This window comes from Monodon monoceros, unplaced genomic scaffold (genome assembly GCF_005190385.1).
Source record: "Monodon monoceros isolate NGI ecotype Baffin Bay Population unplaced genomic scaffold, NGI_Narwhal_1 Super_Scaffold_18, whole genome shotgun sequence".
NCBI lineage: Eukaryota > Metazoa > Chordata > Mammalia > Artiodactyla > Monodontidae > Monodon > Monodon monoceros.
In genome coordinates, this window is record NW_021703774.1 from 166,693,640 (window position 1) to 166,715,522 (window position 21,883).

The following is a 21,883-nucleotide window of genomic DNA, read 5'->3' on the forward strand; positions in this document are numbered from 1 at the left end:
GAAACTTCACGGTGGCCTGCACTCTGGGACACAGATTCCTCCTCACCATGAGATGCTCATTGAGCCACTTTCCTTCTCGGAGCGGCCTGCTTGGTGGGGGACAGTGCCCACTTGGGTGTGGTTTCTAGACAGAAGCACTGGAAGGACAGCAACCTAACCCTCCCCCCTCCCCACCCAGAGTTCTGGGTTACCGGCATCCACGGAGCTGCCGGGTCTCCAAAGGGGCTTTCAATAAATGACACCAAAGTGGGAGTGATGCTATGCACCTGGGCAGATATGGACACTGGGTAACTGGAATGGAAGACTGGTGTAAACAGCTGGAACCTCGGATTGGCAGTGGGACAGGTGACCAGGGGCACCTGTCGGCCTGGGAGAATGGCCTTCAATGCCTTGTGCCTGCTGGGGTGGCCCCATGAGAATAGCTGGGCTCTGGCTGGAGGGACCCCTCCTGCCTCAGTCTCATCTGCTGTCATGGCAGCCCTTGTCAGGACAGACTTCAAAGCCTGAGCACGTGCCCATTCATTCTTGGGGCACGTCTGGGGGCATGGCGGGCAGAAGCAGGACACTCGCTGGGTTTTGCTGGCAGTGGAATCGGTGGTGTCAGCATCTGGCTCCCTTGGCCACCCCCAGCCCCCTGTGCCCCTGGTCCCCCAGCCAGGTGATGGTGGCATCTAGATCTTTCCCATCACCATCATCAACATGATGGTTATGGCAGCATAGAGGCTGTGGGGTCAGCCAGTCCTGGGTTCAGGTCTGGCCCTGTCACTTGCAGTGTGGTCCAGGACCATTCTCCCAGTGTCTCTGACCATCTGCCGTTGGGAGGTCACGGGGGTGAGAATGATGTCACTGACTGCACCTGTCATACGCGAGTCCACTGACTATTTGCAAAAAAACCCTGTGAGATGGGTGGTCTTACTGAGGCTCAGAGAGGGTTGGCAGCTTGCACCAGGTCACAGAGCTGCAAGATGTAAAGCTGGGGTTTGACCCCAGGACCTTGTGGCTCCAGAGCCCCTGCCCATCCCTCCACTACACACACTGGTTTGAACCCAAAGGCTGATGTCCCAGCTGGCTTTGACACTCTGTAGTTTATCAGATAGCTTTGCCGTCAGCGTGGGGTGTTTGTCCAGGCACTGTGGAAATTGTTTTCTGGCCTGGCTGGGTGGGCCCTTCGAATTTATCCAGTTTGACACCGTTGCATTAAGAATGGGAAAGTGATGCTAGAGGAGGGGAAGGGACTTGCCCAAGGTCGCACCGCAAGTTAGGGGCAGAGACAGGACCAGATACAGGGCTGCCTGCACAACGCAGGCTGCCTCGTTGCCTGAGGGGGTGTGGGTCTGGGGAATGCGGTCCAGGGACAGGCTTGCCAGTCTCTCCCTCCCTCCTCTCTAAAGGCCTGGTGGCTCCCTGCGGAGAGCCCCAGAGGCCAGCCAGCTGCCCTGTAAAGGGTACCCGTGGTCACTGAAACAGGTAGGGAGAGTGACTCCACGCAGCTCAGCACCGCTGTCCGTTGGCCAGGCTTGCGATCACCAACTTGCTGGGAAAATTCATTCGCCACCTCTCTCAGTTGCTTCTAGATCCCCAGAGGGTCAGGGCGGGATGGAGAAGTGTCCCTGCTTAGGTGGTCCGGGCCTTACGCACCCACCTGTCCCTGCCTCCCCCAGACAGGCGTAGGCAGGGCAACGCCAGTGATGAGAATGGCCGTCCAGCAAGGGCACCTGTGTACCTTCGCTCGAGCTCGTTTAATGTCCATGAGCCCTACAAGGTAGGATTGCTACCCCCATTTCACAGAGGAGGAAATTGAGGTTTCTAGCTAGTGGTAAGCAGACCTTCCGGGGACCACACAGTGGCAGATGGCTTTCTCAGTTTGCTGCCCTTCTCAGTGGGGCTGGTGGAGACTCCTGTAGCCTTTGATTCTATCAGGCCCGAGCAGCTCGTGGCAAGTGCTGCAGAACCAATCATGGAATGAGTGAGTGGACAAACGTTGAATCAGTGCATGCTGCCATCCCACCCCCTGCTTGCTGGTCACTGGTGATGAGGGCAGGGGCCAGCGGCCTGATGCTGTTACCCAGGGTATCTCTGGATGGCGGTGACATCCCTGAGGCTGTCTCCTCTTTTGGGCTCCAAGGAAGGGCCACATCCAGGGTCTGCACATCATATCCAGAGGGACTTTTAGAGATCATATTACAGATGGGAAGACTGAGGCCCAGGTGGGGAAGGGTCTTGCTGGGGTCGTGCAGTGAATTAGCAACAGAGCCAGGACTTGAAACAGGATCTCCTGCCCCCTCGCCCAGAACCCTCTCCCCCACTGGGTACTTCCCTATGGACGCTAGACCCCCATCCACCCCGAGTATCCTTGCACAGACCTCTCCGCTGGGATCCCTGGAGGCGCCTGGTGTTTCAGGTTGAGAGCAAGTCCGTGTGCGTTTGTGCGTGCGTGTGGGTGCGCGCGCGGTGGCAGCATGCCGGGAGAGGTGCACACCTGATGTGGTGGCTGCTCAGCCCGGCCCATCACCAGCTCCCAGCCTGTGCTCTGGCCTGCCCGGGCTGTTACTGCCCGCCTGTAATGGAATCAGCTGCCCTGGTTAAGTGCTCACATTAAATTAATACCTCCTCTGCAGAGACAATCAGCTGACGTTTAATTTGTGTTTCCTTCCGAGCAGTAGAGTACAGCTGGGCAGCTGCGCCTCGGATAGGCACGTCTGGGAGGAGTCCCTTCCCCGGATGAGGGGCTGGGTGCCTATGGGAGCACCAGGGTCCACGGGGAGGGGGCCGGGAGGTACCCGTGAGGGCGGGGCTCGGGGGGATGGAGGGCCTCTCGGCTCGCAGGCTGGGCGGCCCGGCCCTCCTTTTACTGGAGAGGGAAGATACAGCAAAGCAGATGAGGGGAGGCAGTCAGGAAATGAGGCTCCAAGTGTTTCAGCATTGGGCTGCCCGGAAGGAGGATCTCCCTCAGAGAAAAGTGGGTTCTCACCGTGTATCCCTGGCTCCACCCCGCTCCCACTGCCCTTTTGCTCATCTGTATTTTTTTTTTTCTGCCACAAACATGAATTGTTTGTGATTTTCAACAAGGGTGGTGGCGTGGAATGAGGAAGTTGACCCAGTTGTGATTTTTAAGCTCTCTAGGGGGAGCTCAGCAGAAGCTAAGGGGTGGGGGCCTGCCGCGTGCCCACTCTGATCTGTTACCCATCGGCTTCTGCAAAACTGCATTTGAAGAAGGGTTCCCCTGGTCTGCCTCATCCTCTAGCTCGGATGTAAGTCTAGAGAAGGACCTGCCAGTCAGGTCCCCAGCTCAGCCCCAGCTCTGCAGCGAGGGTGGCGCAAGGCACATCCACGCGGGGAGGGGAAAGGCACCTCTGCACCTGTGGGTGGGCTCGCACAGAAGCCAGGGGCAGCGCAGAGCCCTGGGGACAGGTGTGTGGAGTGGCTCCAGCACACCCCCGGCAGCCTGCAGCCGGCTGTGCTGCTGTGGGGTGAGCTCCCCGTGCCCGGGTGAAAATTACCCTCCGCCAGAGGCAAGGCCCATGCTTGGCCCAGAATGAAGTTTTCCACTGACAGCTCTGGCCTAGCCTCACCTGAGTTTGCTTTCCATCACCTGAGTGGGTCGGCCTGGGCGTGCCGGCGGCCGACCTTCCTTGGAAAGGTGCGGACCATCCCTGTGAGGGCCTTCCAGCTCTCTGTGGTCTGGCCACTGGAGCCAGCTGTGGGATTCTGCAGTTTGAATTGAGCCTCGGAGCATCAGTCGTCTGCTGTGTGCCAGAGGTGGGACTGGGTGTTTTCACCCACACCATCCCACTTCATGTAGTTCTCACAGCCCACCCTCGAAAGGGGTGGTGTGCTTCCCATCTCACAGATGAGGCAACTGAGGCCCAGAGAGGGTAATTAATTGACTTTCTCAAAGTCACACAGCTGGGAAGCGGCAGGGGCAGTATTCGAACCCAGTGTCTTGCTGCCCGGGAGTCTCTAGGACTTTCTGTTCAGAAGCCCCAGGGCTACCCCAGAGCTAAGCTGTCTCCTGGGGCTGCACCCACTTTCCTCTGGAGCTGGAGCCCCGGAGCCTCTTTCTGTGACTGCACAGGAAGTGCAGAGTCTGTGAGTCAGTCCCGCTGCCAGTGACTTCAGCTTGGCTTTCCGCCCCTCAGTAGGCCAGGCTTTGTGGCCCCTTGCCGGTGGGTCTGCGTGTCATCCCGAGCTGATGGGGGAGGGGAGACACTGGCCCCGAGTGTCAGCTGGGGGTGGGGACTGGCATTGAAGCTGCCAATCCCCTCCCCCCAGTGGCTTGCTGAGACTTCCCGTCCATCACGTGGTCCAGCGGTGGTTCCTCAGGAATGCGGGGAGACCACATCTGGCTGAGGCGGGGCAGCTACCTCCCCCTCCTGGCCACCTCTCACACATGTGCTCCTTCTGCTAAGATGGTGGCTGAGCCCCGCCGAGATCTCAGCAGCAGTGTAGGGCTGGGGAGTCATTTCCTCTCCCCGCTCATTGCCCTGACATCCCTGCTTTCCCATCCCGGGCCTGGAGCTGTGGGAAGTGGGAGAGGGAAGCTTTCTCCTTCTCCCTGCCCACTTCCTGCCCTGGCCCGCCCTCCAGCTGGCCTGGCCTCTCCCAGGGGAAGCTCAGGAGCCAGTGGACGGAGCAGCCGAGTCCCCAAGCTGGGGCTGTGCAGATTGAGGATGTCCAAGGGGCCCTGGCTGGGGAGGGGCAAGCAGTGGGGCTGAGGAGTGATTGCGTCTGGGATCATTCATTCATTCAACAAATCCATTCAATAACTCTTTGACTCCTTACCAAGTGTGGGTGGGTTTAGGTGCAGGGAGAACAGCAGTGAGCACAGAAATGATAATTATAACCAGTTCTCCGGCTGGGGGAGTGGGCAGACCCCCAGCTTTAGAACCGACTCCTCCGATGACTTGTATAGTGGCAGCCCTCCTGTGCCCCTTTTCCCACCTAGAACAGGTGTCTCCCCCATGATTCCTCTGTGCTCCAACAGGCCAGGGCACCTGGCCTGGGCACCAGGGTGCTACCTGTACCCACATTCACATTCCCGATTTGTGGGCTCCCCAGTCTGAGCCCCTGCTTGTCCTTTGCATTGGCACAGAGGCCCCCCACGACTAACCCTCATCCAGCACTGCCGTATTGTGGATCACACCCAGTGGGTTTGGACACTGGTAAGCAGGGGGATTGGAGTGACTGAGTCCAGGGGCAGGAGGCTGGGCTGGGGCTGGGAGATGGGCCTGGGGTCCAGTCCGGCCAGAACCAGCCCGTGACTGGGGGCCAGTCATATGACCGTCAGAGAGTGTGGGAACAGAATGGCTTTTCTGGAGCGAGCCTGGGGTATGCTGGGCTCACACTGTGTCTCACTGACAGATGGAGAGATGGAGGCTCTGAGTGGGGGAGGCAGAGCTGGGGTTCAGACTCGTGTCCTTCCACCTCGCTCCTCATGAGTGCCGCTTGGGCTGGGGGAGGGGAGGGCACTCTGCTGTCCACTCCCTGGGTGACCTGCACCTCAGTTTCCTTATCTGTACACTCAGAGGCGTGGTCTAGGGGAACTCTGGTCCCCTTTTCAGCCTTGGCTTCTGGAGATTCTCTGAGTCTCTTGTTTCTGTAAAATAGAAACAACCCCCCCTTGCTGGCTGTGTGATTTGGGGGGAGGTGCTTCATGCTTTTGGACTTTAGCTTCTTCATCAACGACATGGAGAAAATAATAACCCGACTTAGAGGTTACTGTGAAACTAAAATGAGGCTCTGCCTGTGAAGCCCCTGAGGACGGTGCCAGGCACGTCGTAAGCACTCAGTCTGTGTTAGCTGCCCCATCACATCATCGCAGCAGCAGCAGCGTCAGTATCACCACCACCGTCATCCATCCCACCTGCTTCAGGGGCTGGCGTGAGCATCCATAGCCTGAGAGCGTTTTGAGGAGCTGGCATGCCTACAAGGCTGTTGTTGAAGGGTGTCTGCAGCTGGGGGGAGAGTGAGAGGATGCTGGGGGCGAGAGAAGGTCCCTGTGATGTGGTCGGGGCGGGAGCTAGATCTGGGGCCTGAGCACTCTTTGGAGGTGGAGAAGATGGAGGGTGGTCCATCGCTGTCCCTGGCATCGTGGGCCGGCTCTTTGGGTGAGAGCCATGCTTGATGAGATGCCACAGCCAAGCCGCCTGGGAAAGATGGCCTCCTGAGGTCTGCTGCCTCAAGCCTGAGCTCAAGGAGGGAGAACAATGGAGGTGGCTGCGGAGGCTCAGGGAAGAGATGACATTTGAGACGAGCCTGGGAGAATGGATAGATTTCAGAAGGCTGAAGAGGAGGGAGGGAAAGGGGAATCGAGTTACCTCTGATTCTCTGTTTCCTCGTCTGCAAAATGGGGACCGTCCTTAGGGGAGGATTAAGTGATATTTTATCTTTTTTTATTATTAATTAATTAATTAATTTATTTATGGCTGTGTTGGGTCTTCGTTGCTGCACACGGGCTTTCTCTAGTTGCGGCGAGCAGGGGCTGCTCTTCGTTGCGGTGCGCGGGCTTCTCAATGCAGTGGCTCCCGTTTGTTGCGGAGCACCGGCTCTAGGCGCGTGGACTTCAGTAGTTGTGGCACACAGACTCAGTAGTTGTGGTGCACGGGCTTTAGAGCGCAGCCTCAGTAGTTGTGGCACGTGGGTTCAGTAGTGTGGCTCGCGGGCTCTAGAGCACAGGCTCAGTAGTTGTGGCGCACGGGCTTAGTTGCTCCGCGACATGTGGGATCTTCCCGGACCAGCGAACGAACCCATGTCCCCTGCATTGGCAGGCAGATTCTTAGCCACTGCACCACCAGGGAAGTCCCTTATCTTTTATATGTATATGAAGGCCCAACATGGTGTACACCACCAAGAAGGTGACCAGTAAATGTCCCTCTCTCCACTCCCTTCGAGAGAAAAGAATCTGGGGACTTCCCTGGTGGCGCCCACCACCAGGGAAGCCCTCACACCACAATGAGGAGTAGCCCCTGCTCGCCACAACTAGAGAAAGCCCATGCGCAGCAGCAAAGACCTAATGCAGCCAAAAATTAAAAAATAATACAAATAAATTTAAAAAGAAAGAGAAAAGAATTTGGAAGTTTTATGAGCTGGTGGGTCAGGGCGGGCAGGGATGGATCTAAGTGATTCAGGCTGTCTTGGCCTTGGCTAGAGTTTCTGTGTGCACTGGGCCTTCATTTTCCCACCTGTAAAATGGGGAGGAGGTTTCTCTGCAGCTCCACAGCCCACTGTGTGAGCTCCTGTGCTCAGCAGTGGGCCACACATGAAAGTCAGGAGGGCAAAGGCTTAAATGACATGACATCCACCAGCCCCTGACCCGTGGTAGGTGTGTCCCCTCTTGGTGGCAGCTGGCTACTCCCTGGCCTTCCTGCTGGCCCGTCTTTGCTTATGTTGGTCCTGCTGCCTGAAACTTCCATCCTGCTGAAACCTTACTCCTGTGGGCAGATCCAGGTCAGGAGAGGGGGCTGTGCCTGGGAAGCAGGTTTTGGAACGTCAGAGCCCACAACATGGTTGACCAGTTTTTGGTTAAGCTGCATGCTCCCTCTCTCTGGGCTGAGTTGCAGTAAATGCAGGGCATCTGGGGTGCCTTAAGAAATATCACTCGACCATCCTTTCACCCCGGTCAGCCAGAGCAGCTGAAGGGCAAAGCTTTTCTGCACTGTCAACATTGAAGCCGGCAAAGCCAAGCTTTCCCGCTGCTGCCGGGAGGGGAGGTCAGCGTAGGCAGCAGGTTTGGTCTGTCAAGCCAGCTGCTGTCAGCACACAGGGGTCCTTCTTGGGTCTGCTGGGGGCAGGTGCACCGGCTGCCCACCTATCCAGCTCTGGTAATAAAAGGCCCATGAAGTCATTTGTGCAAGCTCAACTGGGGTGCAGCTTAGGCGAGGGGGCCACCGAAGTGCCTTCTGCAGGGGAGCTCATTAGAAATGAGCCCCACACCAGACCTGCTGAATCCGGGTCTGCACGTGAACAAGCTCCCTGGGTGATTCCCATGCATATCACAGTTGGAAACTGGATGCTTTAGAGCATGAGCTTGGCTTGAGTCCCATCCTTGCTTACTAGCTGTGTGACCCTGGACAAGTTACCTCACCTCTCTGAACCTCAGCTCTCTCATCTACAAAATGGGTTTGGGGAAAATTTCTTTACCCGAGAGTGTTAATAATTCGCATGAAAGCCGATGAGATGTGTACAAGGCACTGAGCCCAGTGCGTGGGACTCAGACTGTGCTTGCCAATCAGTGGCTACTGCTACTACAGCTAATGTGTCTGGAGATCCAAAGACGTGGCTTAAGTTCTCGCTCTGAGTTGACTTGAGACAAGTTGCTTTCCTTTGCTGGGCCTCATTTTTCCCGTCTGTTCAATGGGTCTGTTGACCCCTGCCCCACCTTCCTCACAAGAAGTTTGCTTAAAGGAAAAGTGAGGAGGGGCTGGGCCTTATCCCCAAAAGCCTGTCTTGGAAATGAGTGTGTGTGGAGGAGAGATGTCCCCGGGTGCCCGCATCTTCAACCCTCACTGCCCACTCCTCTGCTGCCCCTGGTGTTGCTGCAAGATGCCGTAGTGAGGCTGGCCTCAGGAGCCAGGCTGCAGCCAGTGCCACACCGGGCTCTCCCTTGTCCCTGCTCTGCTCAGCGGCTTTGGAATTGAGCCCCCTGCCCCCCTCAGGGCAGCGTGGCCAGTAGAGATGATTCAGCTTGGGACCTGTGTTCTGGGCCTTGGCCTCCCTTGAGGGGAGCCCCAGATGCCCCATGCTGCTGGGCGAGGTGAGGGCAGCCTTGAACTTCTCCCCACCTGGGATTCCTGTTCCCCACCCTGGGCCTGGGGCTGGACTCAGTTTTCCTATTTGTACAACGAGGGTGTTAGACCCTTAGATTCTCTTGCTGCCCCTCCTTAGCTTCCTCTGTGTTCCTCATCCCTGCCAGGACCCCTACCCCAGCCCCACTGCCCACTGGGTTCTGAACTCTGCAGCCCACAGAAGATCTAGGCCTGGCCACCACCACTGGGGGCTGGTAAAGACCGAAGGGAACGGGGGATGGGGGGTGAGTGGCGAGTGTGTCCTCTGGGAGCCCTGGCCGGGGCCGTCATGTCTCATGTGGGAGAGAGGAGGAATTTTCCTCTGTGTGTGCAAACAGTATCCGTTTTCTCTTGTTTCCAAAAGCTGGTGACGTAACCCACTCTTCAGCCATCCCTCCCCTCTGGCCTATTTTTAGCTGGCCCCGACAGCATCCTAAAAGGCTTCCAGACCTGCCTGCTCTGAGGCCATGTAGGGAGGCAGCCGTAGGGTGAAGAAAGAGAGAAACTCCTGGTCGGTCTGTCCCAGGATGGGGGTGGGGGGAGAAGGACCTGTCCCTCTGGGGAAGGAGGGGCATCTGGGTGGGGAGTGGGTTAGGGCTCTGATGGGTCCTGGGTCTACAGGAAGCCTGGCAGGGTTACAAGCACTCAATCTGGAGTCTCCAGCCTGGGTTTGAGTCCTGGCCCCACCTGTCCTCACCCTGACCTTGGGTACCTGACTCTTCCTTGCTTGCTTCACCTGTAACGTGGGGAGCATTGTGGCACCTAGGCTAGAGGGTTGTTTTGAGGATTGAATTACATCACGTAGAGTGGTGCCTGGTACAAAGTAAGCACTCAGTTAAGGTGGGCTGGTATTGTTGTGGTAACTCTATGATTATCCTGTCCTGCCTCCGGTTAATGCTGGGGGTACACTCAGAGCCCCCATGTGCCGTCTCCCCTTTGTCCTTTCCTGTTCAACTTCCGGCCACATATATACAAACGAGATGACGTATGTAACACCCCTGGAATAGAGCCTGGCACTTAATAAGCATTAAATAAGGGAGAGTTATATTTATTTTTTGTTTTAATGTAATGAAACAGACCTGGTTTTGAAGTCCAGCCCCACCCCCTAACTAGCTGTGTGTCTTTGGGCAAGGTATTTAACCTCTCTGAGCCTCAGTTTCCTCATCTGTAAGATAGGGATGATAACAGCTAGGTAGGAGATGTCTTTGTTGGTTAGGGTAGGTTGTAGGACAAATTGACTCCGAGATTGCGATGGTTGGCACAATCAAAGTTGTTTCTTGTGGTTGCAAAGGAGAGCCTGAAAGTGGTGCTGGCTGCAGCCTTGCCCCTGAGAGCAGCTTCAGCACCATGTCTTACAGGAATGGAAGGAGCAGTAGCATTTATACAATGCTTTACAGTTTGTGTGGGGGGCTGGCGGTCCCTCCTGCCGTCATCTCCCAGTGGTGCTGTGCTCATGCCCGGAGCCTGGCACCCGTCACCACCACCTGGTATCATGGGTCACCTGGCTGTCCCACACATCTAGCTCCCTAGACTGGGGGTTCCCGAGGGGCAGGCAAGGATAGAGTCGCTGCTGCACCTTCCTTGCCCAGCCCGGGGACGGGCCCAGGGTGGGTGCTGGCATTGTGTCTGAGGCTGGACTGGCCTGGGGAGGCCGCCCTCTGACCACCTGTCCCTCTTGTCTCTTGCAGATGGGAGGAGGAGCTCGCCAAGCGCATGAACCTACAGACCATGGTGGACACGCTGCAGGAGGTGAGACGTCCCGACCGGGAGAGGCTCGCAGGAGAACCACGTGGCCAAGGGGCAAAGCCGGGGGCAGTTCCCAGCACAGCCTCTGTGCTCTGCTACCTCCTGCTGCCTCAGTGTCTCCTCAATGGAGCCGGGGGCCTCTCCCGCCTCCCCTCCTTGGGGCTGGGAAGGCACCAGCACAGGAGTTGCAGAAAAGCTTGGGCACGGGAATCCTGGTGCTGCCCCTGGCATGCAGGAACAGACTCGGGGCTGAGTGCCCTGCAGAGGGCGGGTGGCCACATCATCAGGTGGGCTCCCAGCCCTGGCAGGTGCTCAGCAGCGGGCATGAGGACATTCTTTTGCTCTTCTGGCTCGGTGGCTCTGTGTTCTGGGTGGGCCTGCTTCTCACTCGCCTGCTGTGTACGCTGGGCAACAAACTTTACCTTCTCGGCCTCTGTTTTCCTCTCAGCCAAATGGGCACAAGAATGGCAACCCCATGAGAAGGCATGGAAAGCTCTTTAATTGCCTTCTGATATCTAAAGTATTGATCCTCTAAATAAATAAATAATAACCAAAAAAAAAAAAAAGAAAGAAAGAAGAAAGAAAGAAAGAAAATGAACACTGATCTTCTAAGGAAGTTAGAGACAGATTAAAATAATGTCAATATGCAGAAGGAAAAGGATGAACGTCCCCCCACCCCGCTTTCTTTTATAAGAAAAGTACTTTTTGCTTTATACACATAACATGCTCATGGTCAAATACCTGGAAAATTCAGAAAAGCACAGAGAAGAAAATAAAACTCACCTCCAGTTCTCCCTGCTCCACTGTGGATAAATTGGTGTGTGACCTTCTGGTCTTTTCTGTGCAGACACACACAAGCCCGAGGTGTGCATGCTCGGTTAGGGTGGCACGTGTGACGTTGCCATTCTGGAGATCGGAGATGGTCAGATATATTGGCATTTTCACGTGAATTGACCTACTACTGGGATCCCTTTTACATCCACTTTTTCTCTTAACGTCTGCCATGGATTTTTCCATACAATAAATAATCCTTGGAGAAGTGTTTTAGGCTGAGCGATGCCCTGTGCTGAGCGAGGGCTGAGTGGGGACCCAGGCTGGAATGAGGTCCTTGGCACCCCTTCCTTCCCTGGCACAAAGGCACCCGGCTTGGTTGGATGTCAGGTGTCTGGGGCGCTGGACCCAGGTGTCCATCCCCTCCCCTCCAACAGGGAGACCAGCCCCCCTAAAACCTCCCCCATCTTCATCCCCCGTAGGCAGCGCAGGAAGCAGAAGCCATCCAGGAGGAGATGAATGAGAAGATTGAGCGTCTCAAGGCCGAGCTGGTGGTGTTTAAGGGGCTCATGAGTGACGTAAGTGCCACCGACCACCACCCCCAGGCATCATGACTTCCCCCCACAGCCATCATGCAAAACGCTTCATTCACTCCGAGGCTCCAGAGCTCGGCTTCTAGTTAGAATCCTGGCTGGCTGCGTTTGACCCGTGAGGATGACGGATGCATCGGAGACCAGGCCCCCCTCCCTGTCCCCTCCCCACTTCTGCTTCCCTTGGTCTGAGTAGAGATGCATTAATCCGCTGCTTTAACCCATCCTGCCCTCCCTGGGGCTCTTCTGATGGTCTGTGTGTGTTTGCTTCATCTCCTGCCAGCTCACCACGGTGAGGGCGGGTGGTGGCCATGGGCCTCTGTGTCTGGGCGCAGTGGCGGCCAATGGCAGGTTGAAGGAGACCCCGGGTCTGATCTGCGCCGGCCTGAGAGGCTCCCCGGGCCAGCGGCCTTCAGCAGGGTTTGCTTTGTAAAGTCGGGACAGGCCAGTGTGCACATCCTTGGGACGATCGGAGCCCCTCTGAGTAACCGTGGGCAGGGGCAGCTGACGGCAGCAAGGGCCTTCTTCCTACTGGGGACCTGGTTTCCTGCCACCTTCAAGCAGCGGGTAGTATGTAGAGAGAGTCTCCACAAAGGAGAAGGAGTCCAGTACAGGTGACTCAGCCTGGAACAGTTCTGGTCCCGAGAGGCGTGGAGCTGGGGTGGCTGGAAGAGGCCATGTGGCTTCCCCTCACCGGGGTCCAGTGGACCCCCCATCCTAGGCAGCCCCAACCATCAGCCGTGGGAGGAATCTCTGTGTGGGGTACAGGTGGAGCAGGCCCGGTGGGAAAGCAGGGGGGTCTTTCAGCAGTGGGACTTGTCTTTCTTTTTTCTCTGCTCTGACAAAATAAACACTGACGCTGTATCTGCTGAGAGGATGCCTTCCAGCCCTTAGGGTGACCAGCAAACACACTGTCCAGTCGGCGCCGAAGCCCTAGGCTCCCACAGTCCCTCCGCCCCCTGCCCTGAACCCGAGCAGCTGGCCCGACCCTTCAAGTCCAGAAAAGGCTCAAGGACCCCCTCGGACTGCGGGGCCTCCCGCCCGACACCTGGGGGTCTCCCCACCCCTCTGTCCAGTCGGAGCCTGGGAGTGCCTCCCCACCCCCATGCTTGCTCCATCCCTCGCTCACGTAACCCCCTGCTGTCCTCCCTGCAGCCCATGACAGACCTGGACACAAAGATCCAAGAAAAGGCCATGAAGGTGGACATGGACATCTGCCGCCGAATCGATATCACGGCCAAGCTGTGCGATGTCGCACAGCAGCGGAACTCGGAAGACGTGTCCAAGATCTTCCAGGTGACTAGGGCTGCCCTGCTCACCAGCTGCCACTCCCAGCCGCCCACCGCCCTCCGCCCCTGCCCGGCCACCCAACCCCCGTTTTCCTCGCACCCTGCCCACGCCCCTTCCCCCCGAGGTAGCGTTTGCCCAACCCTCTGGCCTCCCCAGGAAAACGTAGAATCAGGGACGCATAGACTCATAGGCACGTCTGACTCCATCATCAAGGCTGACCGCTTCATCCTATGGCTGAGGACGCCGCTCACCCAGGCAGGTGGTGGGCGTGACAGGCTCCAGGACGGACATGGCAGAGCTGGGAGTAGGACTCAGGTCTCTGGACCCTCCAGGGCTCAGTCCATCCGTCCACCCTGCGTCCACTGCCCTGCTTCCTGCCTCTTCCTCTGGGAGCCGGAGCTGGCTACAAATGCCATGGTCAGGGAGCCCTGGCCAGGCTATGGGAGCACTGGGTGAGCTGGCCTGAGCCCTGGTCCACGAGCCTCAGAATTCAGAAGAGGAGCTGTTGACTGTTGACTCTTTCAGTCCCACATTGAGACTCACTCCATACCGCCCCCCGCCACCCCGCCTCCAACCGGCAAGGGACTGGGTGTGTTCCAAGCGAAGGCGATGGGTTAGCACTGGCAAATGTCCTCCAGGGAGGGCTTGGGGGCTGGTCCAGCTGCCCAAAGGGCGTGCGTCATTCTCTGAAGGCTGCTGCTTGAGTTTTGGGTTGTGGTTTGGCTTTTGCTTGAGCCCAGGGCAGTATGGCGTGTTGTCGCTTTAAGTATGTGACTTTGGATGTAGTGGGGTGAGGTCTGGGCTTCCCTGGGGCCCATTGTCCACCTCGTGCCTTCTTGCTGCCCCTTTGCGGGGAAGCAAGGGACCATTTCAGCCTTCGTCTGGTTTGTCGTGTCTTGTCTGCTTGGAGTGGAGGGAGCTTGTTGAACCTGGGGCTGCCTGCCTGTCAACTTTGCATGTGAACAGGAAGGCTCTGGGAAGCGTGGAGCCATCTGCGCCTCTGTAAGGGGTTCTCCGTCTCTCTGGCTGCCTCTGAGACATACCAGGCAACTCAGTGCCCCAGTCTGGCCTGCTCTTCACCCCAAATGATGGGGCTGCCTCTCTGGTGAAGGGGTGAGCTGAGCTAGCCCAACCACCAGGCCTCCCAGGGCAGGGAAGGGTCCAGGCCATCTGCCCCTCCATCCTGCATGTCTCCCCGCCTCGCGCTTCCTGCGAACGCCGCCTGCTTCTTAGAGGACCCGGCATCAAGCAGTGGCTGCACCAGCCATGCTCCATCCATCCTATGGGACGCCGGCTCCCTTCCCAGTCCACCCCGCCCTCCATCCCAGCAGAGCCTCCCAGTGACCTTGATCTTTTCCCTTCCGGGTCAGGTGGTCCCCAAAAAGAAAGAGCGTAAGGTGGCTTTGGATGATGACATCTCTGAGCAGGACGGGGAGGTGAACCGGTTCCCAGATGACGAGGTCGGCTCCGTGAACATCACAGACGAGATGAAACGCATGTTCAACCAGCTGTGAGTATCCCTGCTGCCTGGGGCCTCCTCTCCGTTTCCCCAGGTTGGGCAGGGCAGGGGTGGCAAACCGGTGACCTGGGCCAGAAGTAGCCTGCAGGTGTTTTCTTTGGCCAGCACGGTGCTCTGAAAGAATTTGGATTCGGAGTTTCACGTTTTCAGAAAGGGTCAAATTGGTAATGGTGGTCACATTTGTGGGCAGTTCTTTTTTTTTTTTTTTATTGAGATAATATGACTGACGTGTAACGTTCTGTTAGTTTCATATATGCAACATCATGTTTTGGTATTTGTATATGTTGTAAAATGCTCACCACAATAAGTCTAGTTAACATCCATCACCATACAGAATTACAATTTTTTTTTTTCCCTTGGGATGAGCTGCTGCCCGGGTTAGTGGCAGAGTTGGGCTGGGTGTGGTCAGTGGTGGGCTGGAGCTGGCTTGTACCAGCTTGTAAAAGCTGATTGTATGCATGTCTGCCCACTCCAGGTTTAGCGATGGCATGTTAGTAGCTTAACATTTGCCACGATGGGAAATTGTCAGGGGCTACCAGTCTGGGCAGCCCTCTCCCACCCCTGTGGACAGCTGACTTACTAGAACCTGGCTGCGCACAGTCATCCGGGGCAGGGGTGCATTGTAGCCTTGGTGAACGCAGTGCTATACTTGCAATCCTGATCCATCTTTGGCTCTAATCCGTAGAGTATCCCGGTGTGGGCTTGGGGAGGGTAGGGGTGCAGCTGTGGGCATTGGCTGACTCACCTAAGGGCCTTGAGTCAGAGAGCAGGCTGGGACTGGGTCTCTGACGTCCACCTTTCCCCCTGCCCCACTGGCCTGCTCTTGCCTGCTCTCTCCCCTGAGCCCTGGGAACTCAGCTTTTGCGCAGGACTGGAGTCCTCCCTCCCCACCCCTACCTCCCCCACCCCTTGCGTCTGAGTCCCAGGGCCCCAGCACACTTTCTGGCCTGATGTCCGTTCTCTGGAGCCCTGAGCTTCCAGCAGCGGGGCTGGCTGGATTCGAGTGCTTGCCTCTGATGAGCCATCACCGACCTTCCAGGCCCCTCCAGGAGGGCACCTCCTATCAGCAGGTGCTCCTGCCGTCATACTCATTTCCAAAGCCAGGGGCACAGGCCTCTCCTAACGCTTCCTGCAATGCTGGGGGCCGGCCTAGCATGGTAGAGTCCCAAGATCACTCTGCCCAGCCCCTTCATTGCACAGATGAGGCTCAGAGAGGGCTGGGCAAGTCGGGACAGAGCCGGGCCCCTGACTCCCGGTCCAGCACTGTCTTCGTGCTCAGAAGAGATTTCCTCTTCTGTTTCCTTGCCACACCGTCCCCACCCTGGTGACTTGTCAGGAAGACGGGAATCGGATCTGGGTGGGATGGGTTTGCCCAGCACTTACCTATACTTGCTGTTCCCTTGAAACAACATGGAGATGGGGCTGTGTTTGGGGCTTTGCTGTTTTGAGGGTGACAAGGAGATTCCTAGACTCTCGATTCATCTTTCACCATCTCCCCCCACACCCAGTTCTCATAGTCTCATCTTTCGCTGATGAGAGGGGCTTTGGAAGAGAACCCTTGGTCGGGTCTAGGTTTTCTGAACGTTGCTGTGGGCATTTCTGAGTGTAGGGCAGGGTTGTATGCCCCAGAGACCCAGGCTGGGTTCATTTGGTTGAAGTAAAGGGCTGCTTTGAAGAAAGTGTTGTCCCTGGTTTTCATAAAGTCACCGGGAATCCATAGACTGCCCAGGAAGTGGCGTGAGCTAAAAAGCTGTGCTCCCAGGTGTATGAAAGAGCATTCTTTCCATTGCTGCTAAAATGGGCACCTGAGCGTTGACAGGTCTGAACTGGGTTCAGTATCCAATTAGGTTGATCTGGTTGTAAAGTTGCCTAGTTCAAAAAAAAAAAAAAGGCCAACCTCTGATCACCCCTCCACCCTTGTAGTTCTAGCCAAGGCCACGCAGAAGGCACCAGGGCAGGGCCCTGGCCCCCTCCCGCTGACATCTCCACGGGCTACGGGCTGAGACCCAAGCTAGAGCCCCCACTGCCCCGGGCCAGCTCCTCTGAACTCCTTGAATAATGCACCCGTGTCAGGGCTGTTTTGTTTTGATCAAAATCAGTTGCTTGGGCTTCAGGCCCAGGAGAAGGGGAGAAATTTGCTACTTTCTCTGCACCAGTGGCCAGCCTTCCTGCTCAGCCCTGCCCTCCAGATCTGGGGGGAGGGGGGCGCCTCTTCCCAGCCCTTTCTCTTGTGCAGGCAGCTTCCTATCCTTTCTAGTTCCCCATTACTCAGCTGGGGTTTCCTTCTTGTCCCAGCTGCTGGGAAGGAAGTGAGGTCAGCAGTCTAGTATGTGAGGTGGCGATGGGTCGATGACGCTTGACCCAGGGGCTCGCCCCGAGCTGTCTTGCTGTGGGGGGCGGGGTGTGGGCAGCGCCTCACCCTGCAGCCCTGCCCCAGCTCTGGTCCTTGGATGCAGGGAGCCACCTGCAGGCTCCCGCAGGAACCGCTTCTTGGTGGGGAACCTGGCTCCCAGGGGTGCTCTTGGGCTCTGCCCGGTGGCTCCAGCCTGGTCCATGGTCAGCAGGTTGGGAGCAGTGCCCTGTAGGATCCAGAAAGTAGTTGAAGGAGTGAGCGTAGGCAGTGGGGAGAGCCCTGGGATGGGAATCAGGACTTGGGACCCACATCTTCCTCTGCAGCTGATTCACCGGGTCAAGCAATTTAACTCCTGCAGGCCTCAGCCTTCCCATCTGGATAATGGGCATATTGGGCTGAATGATTTTTACAGTCCCCTCCAGTTGGGGTAACCAGTACACCTCCAGAACCCCTTCAGTCCCAGGCACACCTGTATGGTCCATCACCCTACTTCCAGTTCTAGTGAATAGGGAAGGCCAGAAATCGCTCAGGCTTTGCATTCAAGTCTGATTTCCAGCATGTATTATTCTAGAAGTCCACCTAATCCCTCTGAGCCTCAATTTCCTTACCTGTAAAATGGGACTAACAATCATGCTCACCTCAAAGGATTGTTGTGAGGATGGAATGAATTGCATTTTAATACATGCATGGTGGCCTGTCCCGTGCCCAGCACATAATAGGTGCTTGGTGATGTTTTGATGGGCAGGAAAAAGCCGTAGGAAACAGAAAGATCTGGCTTTCAGCCCTAGGTTCTTTTTTTTTTTTTAATTTTTATCAGAGTATAGTTGATTTACAATGTTGTGTTAGTTTCAGGTACACAGCAAAGTGAACCTGTTATACATATATCCACTCTTTTAGATTCTTTTCCCATGTAGGCCATTACGAAGTATTGAGTAGAGTTCCCTGTGCTATACAGTAGGTTCTTATTAATTATCTATTTTATATATAGTAGTGTGTATATGTCAATCCCAATCTTCCAATTTATCTCTCCCCCCCTTACCCCCTGGTAACCATAGTTTGTTTTCTACATCTGTGACTCTATTTCTGTTTTGTAGATAAGTCCATTTGTACCCTTTTTTTAGATTCCACATATAAGCGATATCGTAGGATATTTGTCTTTCTCTGACTTACTTCACTCGGTATGGCAATCTCTAGGTTCATCCATGTTGCTACAAATGGCATTATTTTGTTCTTTTTTATCAGCCCTAGTTTCTGGTACAGCCTAGCTTAGTGTGGCTTTGGACAAGTGAATTATTCTTTCTGAGCTGCAGTTTCCTCATCTGTAAAATGGGAATAATAATAATACCCACCTTTCCAAGTTGCAGAAAAGGTTATATGAATCACCTCAGGCATAGCAGGGGCTCCAGGAATGAGTTATTAAATGAAAGGAAAACAGTCAACAAAATTGGACTTGGGAGGAAAATATCTTTAGTCTCCATTAATGAAAGCCTGGCATCTTTAGGAATGTACATTTTAAATTGTATAAATAATATGTAAATACACTCTGCATTTGAAAAGAGTTAAACTCCAAGGAGAAGGCATGCGTCCCCTTTGGCCACCGCCCCTGCCTTTTTGGATGGCCACCTGGCAGGAGCCCAATCATCAGGGCAGTGTCCCTTGCTCTCCCCTGTCCAGGCCCCTGGAGCCTGGCTCTGTTCACTCATGCCCTCCTGTGTCCCCCCCCAACAGGCGGGAGACCTTTGATTTCGACGATGACTGTGACAGCCTGACGTGGGAGGAGAACGAAGACACACTTCTGCTCTGGGAGGACTTCACTAACTGCAATCCGAGCATTGACCTGCAGGGTGAGGTGAGCCGGGCATGGCTTCTTAGAGGCTGGGAGGTAGGCATTGGGAGCACTTCCTTTCCACGATCCCGCATCCCCCACTCTTACCCTGCAGCCCTTACCACCCAGCTAAGTTGTCCCCTCTTTTCTGTTTCCCCAGCAAGAGGAAAACCTGGGCAACTTGATCCATGAGACTGAATCCTTCTTCAAGACGAGAGACAAGGAGTACCAGGAGACCATAGGCCAGATCGAGGTGAGGCGTTGGCTTGTTCACATCACCCGGTTGTGACCCCCAAGACTCATGGTGATTAGGTGCCCGTGTGGACAGGGGCTGGGAGAGCGACGCAGATGCAGGATCGGAAGTCAGGACATCTGCTGATTCCCTGCCTAGTGTTGGGCAAGTCACACCCCTCTTAGGGCCTCAGTTTCCTAATCTGTGAAATGGGGGTGGTGATCCATGTTGGCCCCAGAGAGGTTTTTTTTTTAAGTTATTGACTGAGATGATGATCTCAAAATAATGAGAACTGACATTTGAGTGACATCAAGCGACACTGGGCACTCAGCCCTTTAAAAATACACCCTCCCTGGTATCTGCATACCTTATGTATGTACCTAGAGGGACCTGGGTGCCTCCACGCTATGCAGTAGGTACTGTGTGCCCCATTTTACAGAGGAGGAGTTGAGGTTAAAAGAGACCAAGTGACTTGCCCAAGGCTCCCCAGCCAGGAAGCAGCCTGTAAGCCCAGTTCTCCCAGCTCTGGAGCCTGTGTGCTGGGCCACATCTATCAGTGAGAGTCACTGCTGTTGTCACGCTGGAGAAAGAGAAGGCCAGCTCCTTTCCTGGGGGATGTATCACTTGGTAGAGGAGAAGGGTCAGAAACACGAGAGACTTCAGGACTTTTCTAATCCAGTCCACAGAAAGGACTGCAGGGATGCTGGACAGGGTGGAGTTGCTAGGGCTACCCCAGTGGTTGCTAAGCAACCATTCACCTTCCACCAGAAGTGGTTCTAGGGGCCCTGCACCAGTATGTAGAGAGCAGGGAGCAGAGGGAGGGCCCTGAGGGCGTGGTGTCCTGGGGTGGCCCCGATGCTGCCGCCACCACTGAGGACGGGAGGTTGCTGAGTGGTCTGCTATGAGGGAGGACGACTTGGCCTCCCCTTTATGCCGTGTTGGTTCCTCTCAGCTGGAGCTGGCCACGGCCAAGAGCGACATGAACCGACACTTGCATGAGTACATGGAGATGTGCAGCATGAAGCGGGGCCTGGACGTGCAGATGGAGACCTGCCGCCGGCTCATCAAAGGCTCCGCAGACAGGTACCTGGCCTTGTCCTCCCTGGCAATGCAGTGGTGGCATCCTTGGGGTGGGTGGCGGGATTTGTGGGGCTGCAACTTATAGCCTGGTGGTTTCACCTGCCCAGGCCATTGGTCCATCCGTCCATCCACCTGTCCATGCATCCGATGACTTTTAGCCTGCTACTATGTGTTAATGCCTCACACATCTAATCTCACGTGACCACTCACAACAACCCTGCCCCCATTGACTCAACAGCTACTGTTGAAGGCTGGCTCTGTGTAAAGCCATGGGGATATAGTTAGGAGCAGAACATTCGCAGCCCTGGCCCTCCTGGAGCCCACGCCCCACTTCCTGCTGAGCTGGTGGGTGGAGGTGGTGGCCGGGGCTCACATGTGTCCTTAGGAAGCCGTTTTCCTTCCTTTCCCGTCTTCCAACCCGAGGCCATGTGGGTCTGTCCCCGGGAGACTGACATGCATCAGGCCTCTTTTATTTGCTGGGGGACACCAGAACCAAGACAGAGCCCCTGCCCTCAAGGAACACGCAGCCTTTCGGGGAAGACAGACGTGCTAATAATAAAATGAGATAATACACGTAAAATGCTTGGCATCAAACACAGATATATTAATTATAATTGTTCTCTTATCATGACGATATTCTTGCAGGCCGTTGTTTGGGCTGTAAGGGAGGGAGAGGCAGGGGGAGGTTGCGTGTGTGTGTGTGTGTGTGTGTGTGGCCCTGGGCTTATTAGCATGTCACCTTTAGCTCACTGATTCCCAGAAGCCACTGTTGTTATTTCCATTGTTGGGATGGAGGAGCGCCCCGTAGGCAGGGAAAATAGCTTGCGCCAGGCCCCCCAGCTCAGCAGTGATAGAGTGAGGATTCAAAACCAGTGCTATTAACCACTGTCCTGTGTGGCCTCCCTTTGGGCTCTGAGTTAATTGTCCAGACATGTGTTAGGTGATGGGAGTGTAAAAACTGAGCTTGACCCATGGTTTCTGCTCCCAAGGAGCTCTCAGGACCAAGCAATTACAGAGGCGGGTGCAGGGCGTCCCAATAGGTCTCTATAGCCATGTTCAGCTCCTGGGCTTTGAAGATTCTAAGGCAAGTGGTGCAAGGGCGGACCTCGGGGCAGGATCCCCCTCTGAGGCTAGGTTTTCTAGGAATGGCTGCTCCATCTTTCCAGCTCTTTGAATCCCTTCAGAGGTCCTCAGGCTGCCCTCTGATGTCCCCCATTCTCTTGTGCCTTCCAGGAATTCACCGTCGCCTAGCTCCATGGCCAGCAGCGACTCAGGAAGTACAGACGAGATCCAGGATGAGTTTGAGCGGGAGGCGGATGTGGAGCCCATGGTCAGCTGATGACTGAGGTCCCCCAGCCCGTGCCTGGTGGTCTTGGTGATGGGGCCTCTGCCCGCCTCTCCCCACGGGGCCAGGAAGTGGGGCTCCAGCCCTCGCCACGCCAGACTTCCTATGCCCTCCCTTCTCTGGAGGCCCCAAGGGACCGCTGCTTCCTTCCTTCCTTCCGCCCACCACCAACCAGTGCCCCTTCTCCATCCACCCACCCAAGGAATGGTGCTGTCAATTTCTATTGTTCTCCACATTACAGATGCAGACTTCTGTCCGGACGATGCAGTGTTAACTGTGCCTTTTCCCTTAAGCTGAGCCACTTTGAGCTCCAAAGAATTATTCCTAGCAGGTGTTTTTATACAAAACT

At 55.7% G+C, this 21,883-nt stretch overlaps 1 protein-coding gene across 1 annotated transcript in view; it reads left to right on the plus strand.

Moving 5' to 3' along the window:
* IFFO2 (intermediate filament family orphan 2) overlaps positions 1 to 21,883 on the plus strand; it is a 45,107-nt gene extending 23,224 nt beyond the window's left edge. Inside the window, exons 2-9 of the mRNA XM_029227194.1 lie at positions 10,472 to 10,532; positions 11,783 to 11,878; positions 13,046 to 13,186; positions 14,551 to 14,690; positions 18,781 to 18,901; positions 19,038 to 19,130; positions 20,062 to 20,192; positions 21,423 to 21,883. Coding sequence (XP_029083027.1) covers positions 10,472 to 10,532; positions 11,783 to 11,878; positions 13,046 to 13,186; positions 14,551 to 14,690; positions 18,781 to 18,901; positions 19,038 to 19,130; positions 20,062 to 20,192; positions 21,423 to 21,528 — 889 coding nt within the window. The 3' untranslated portion in view covers positions 21,529 to 21,883. The remainder of the gene's footprint in view (positions 1 to 10,471; positions 10,533 to 11,782; positions 11,879 to 13,045; positions 13,187 to 14,550; positions 14,691 to 18,780; positions 18,902 to 19,037; positions 19,131 to 20,061; positions 20,193 to 21,422) is intronic.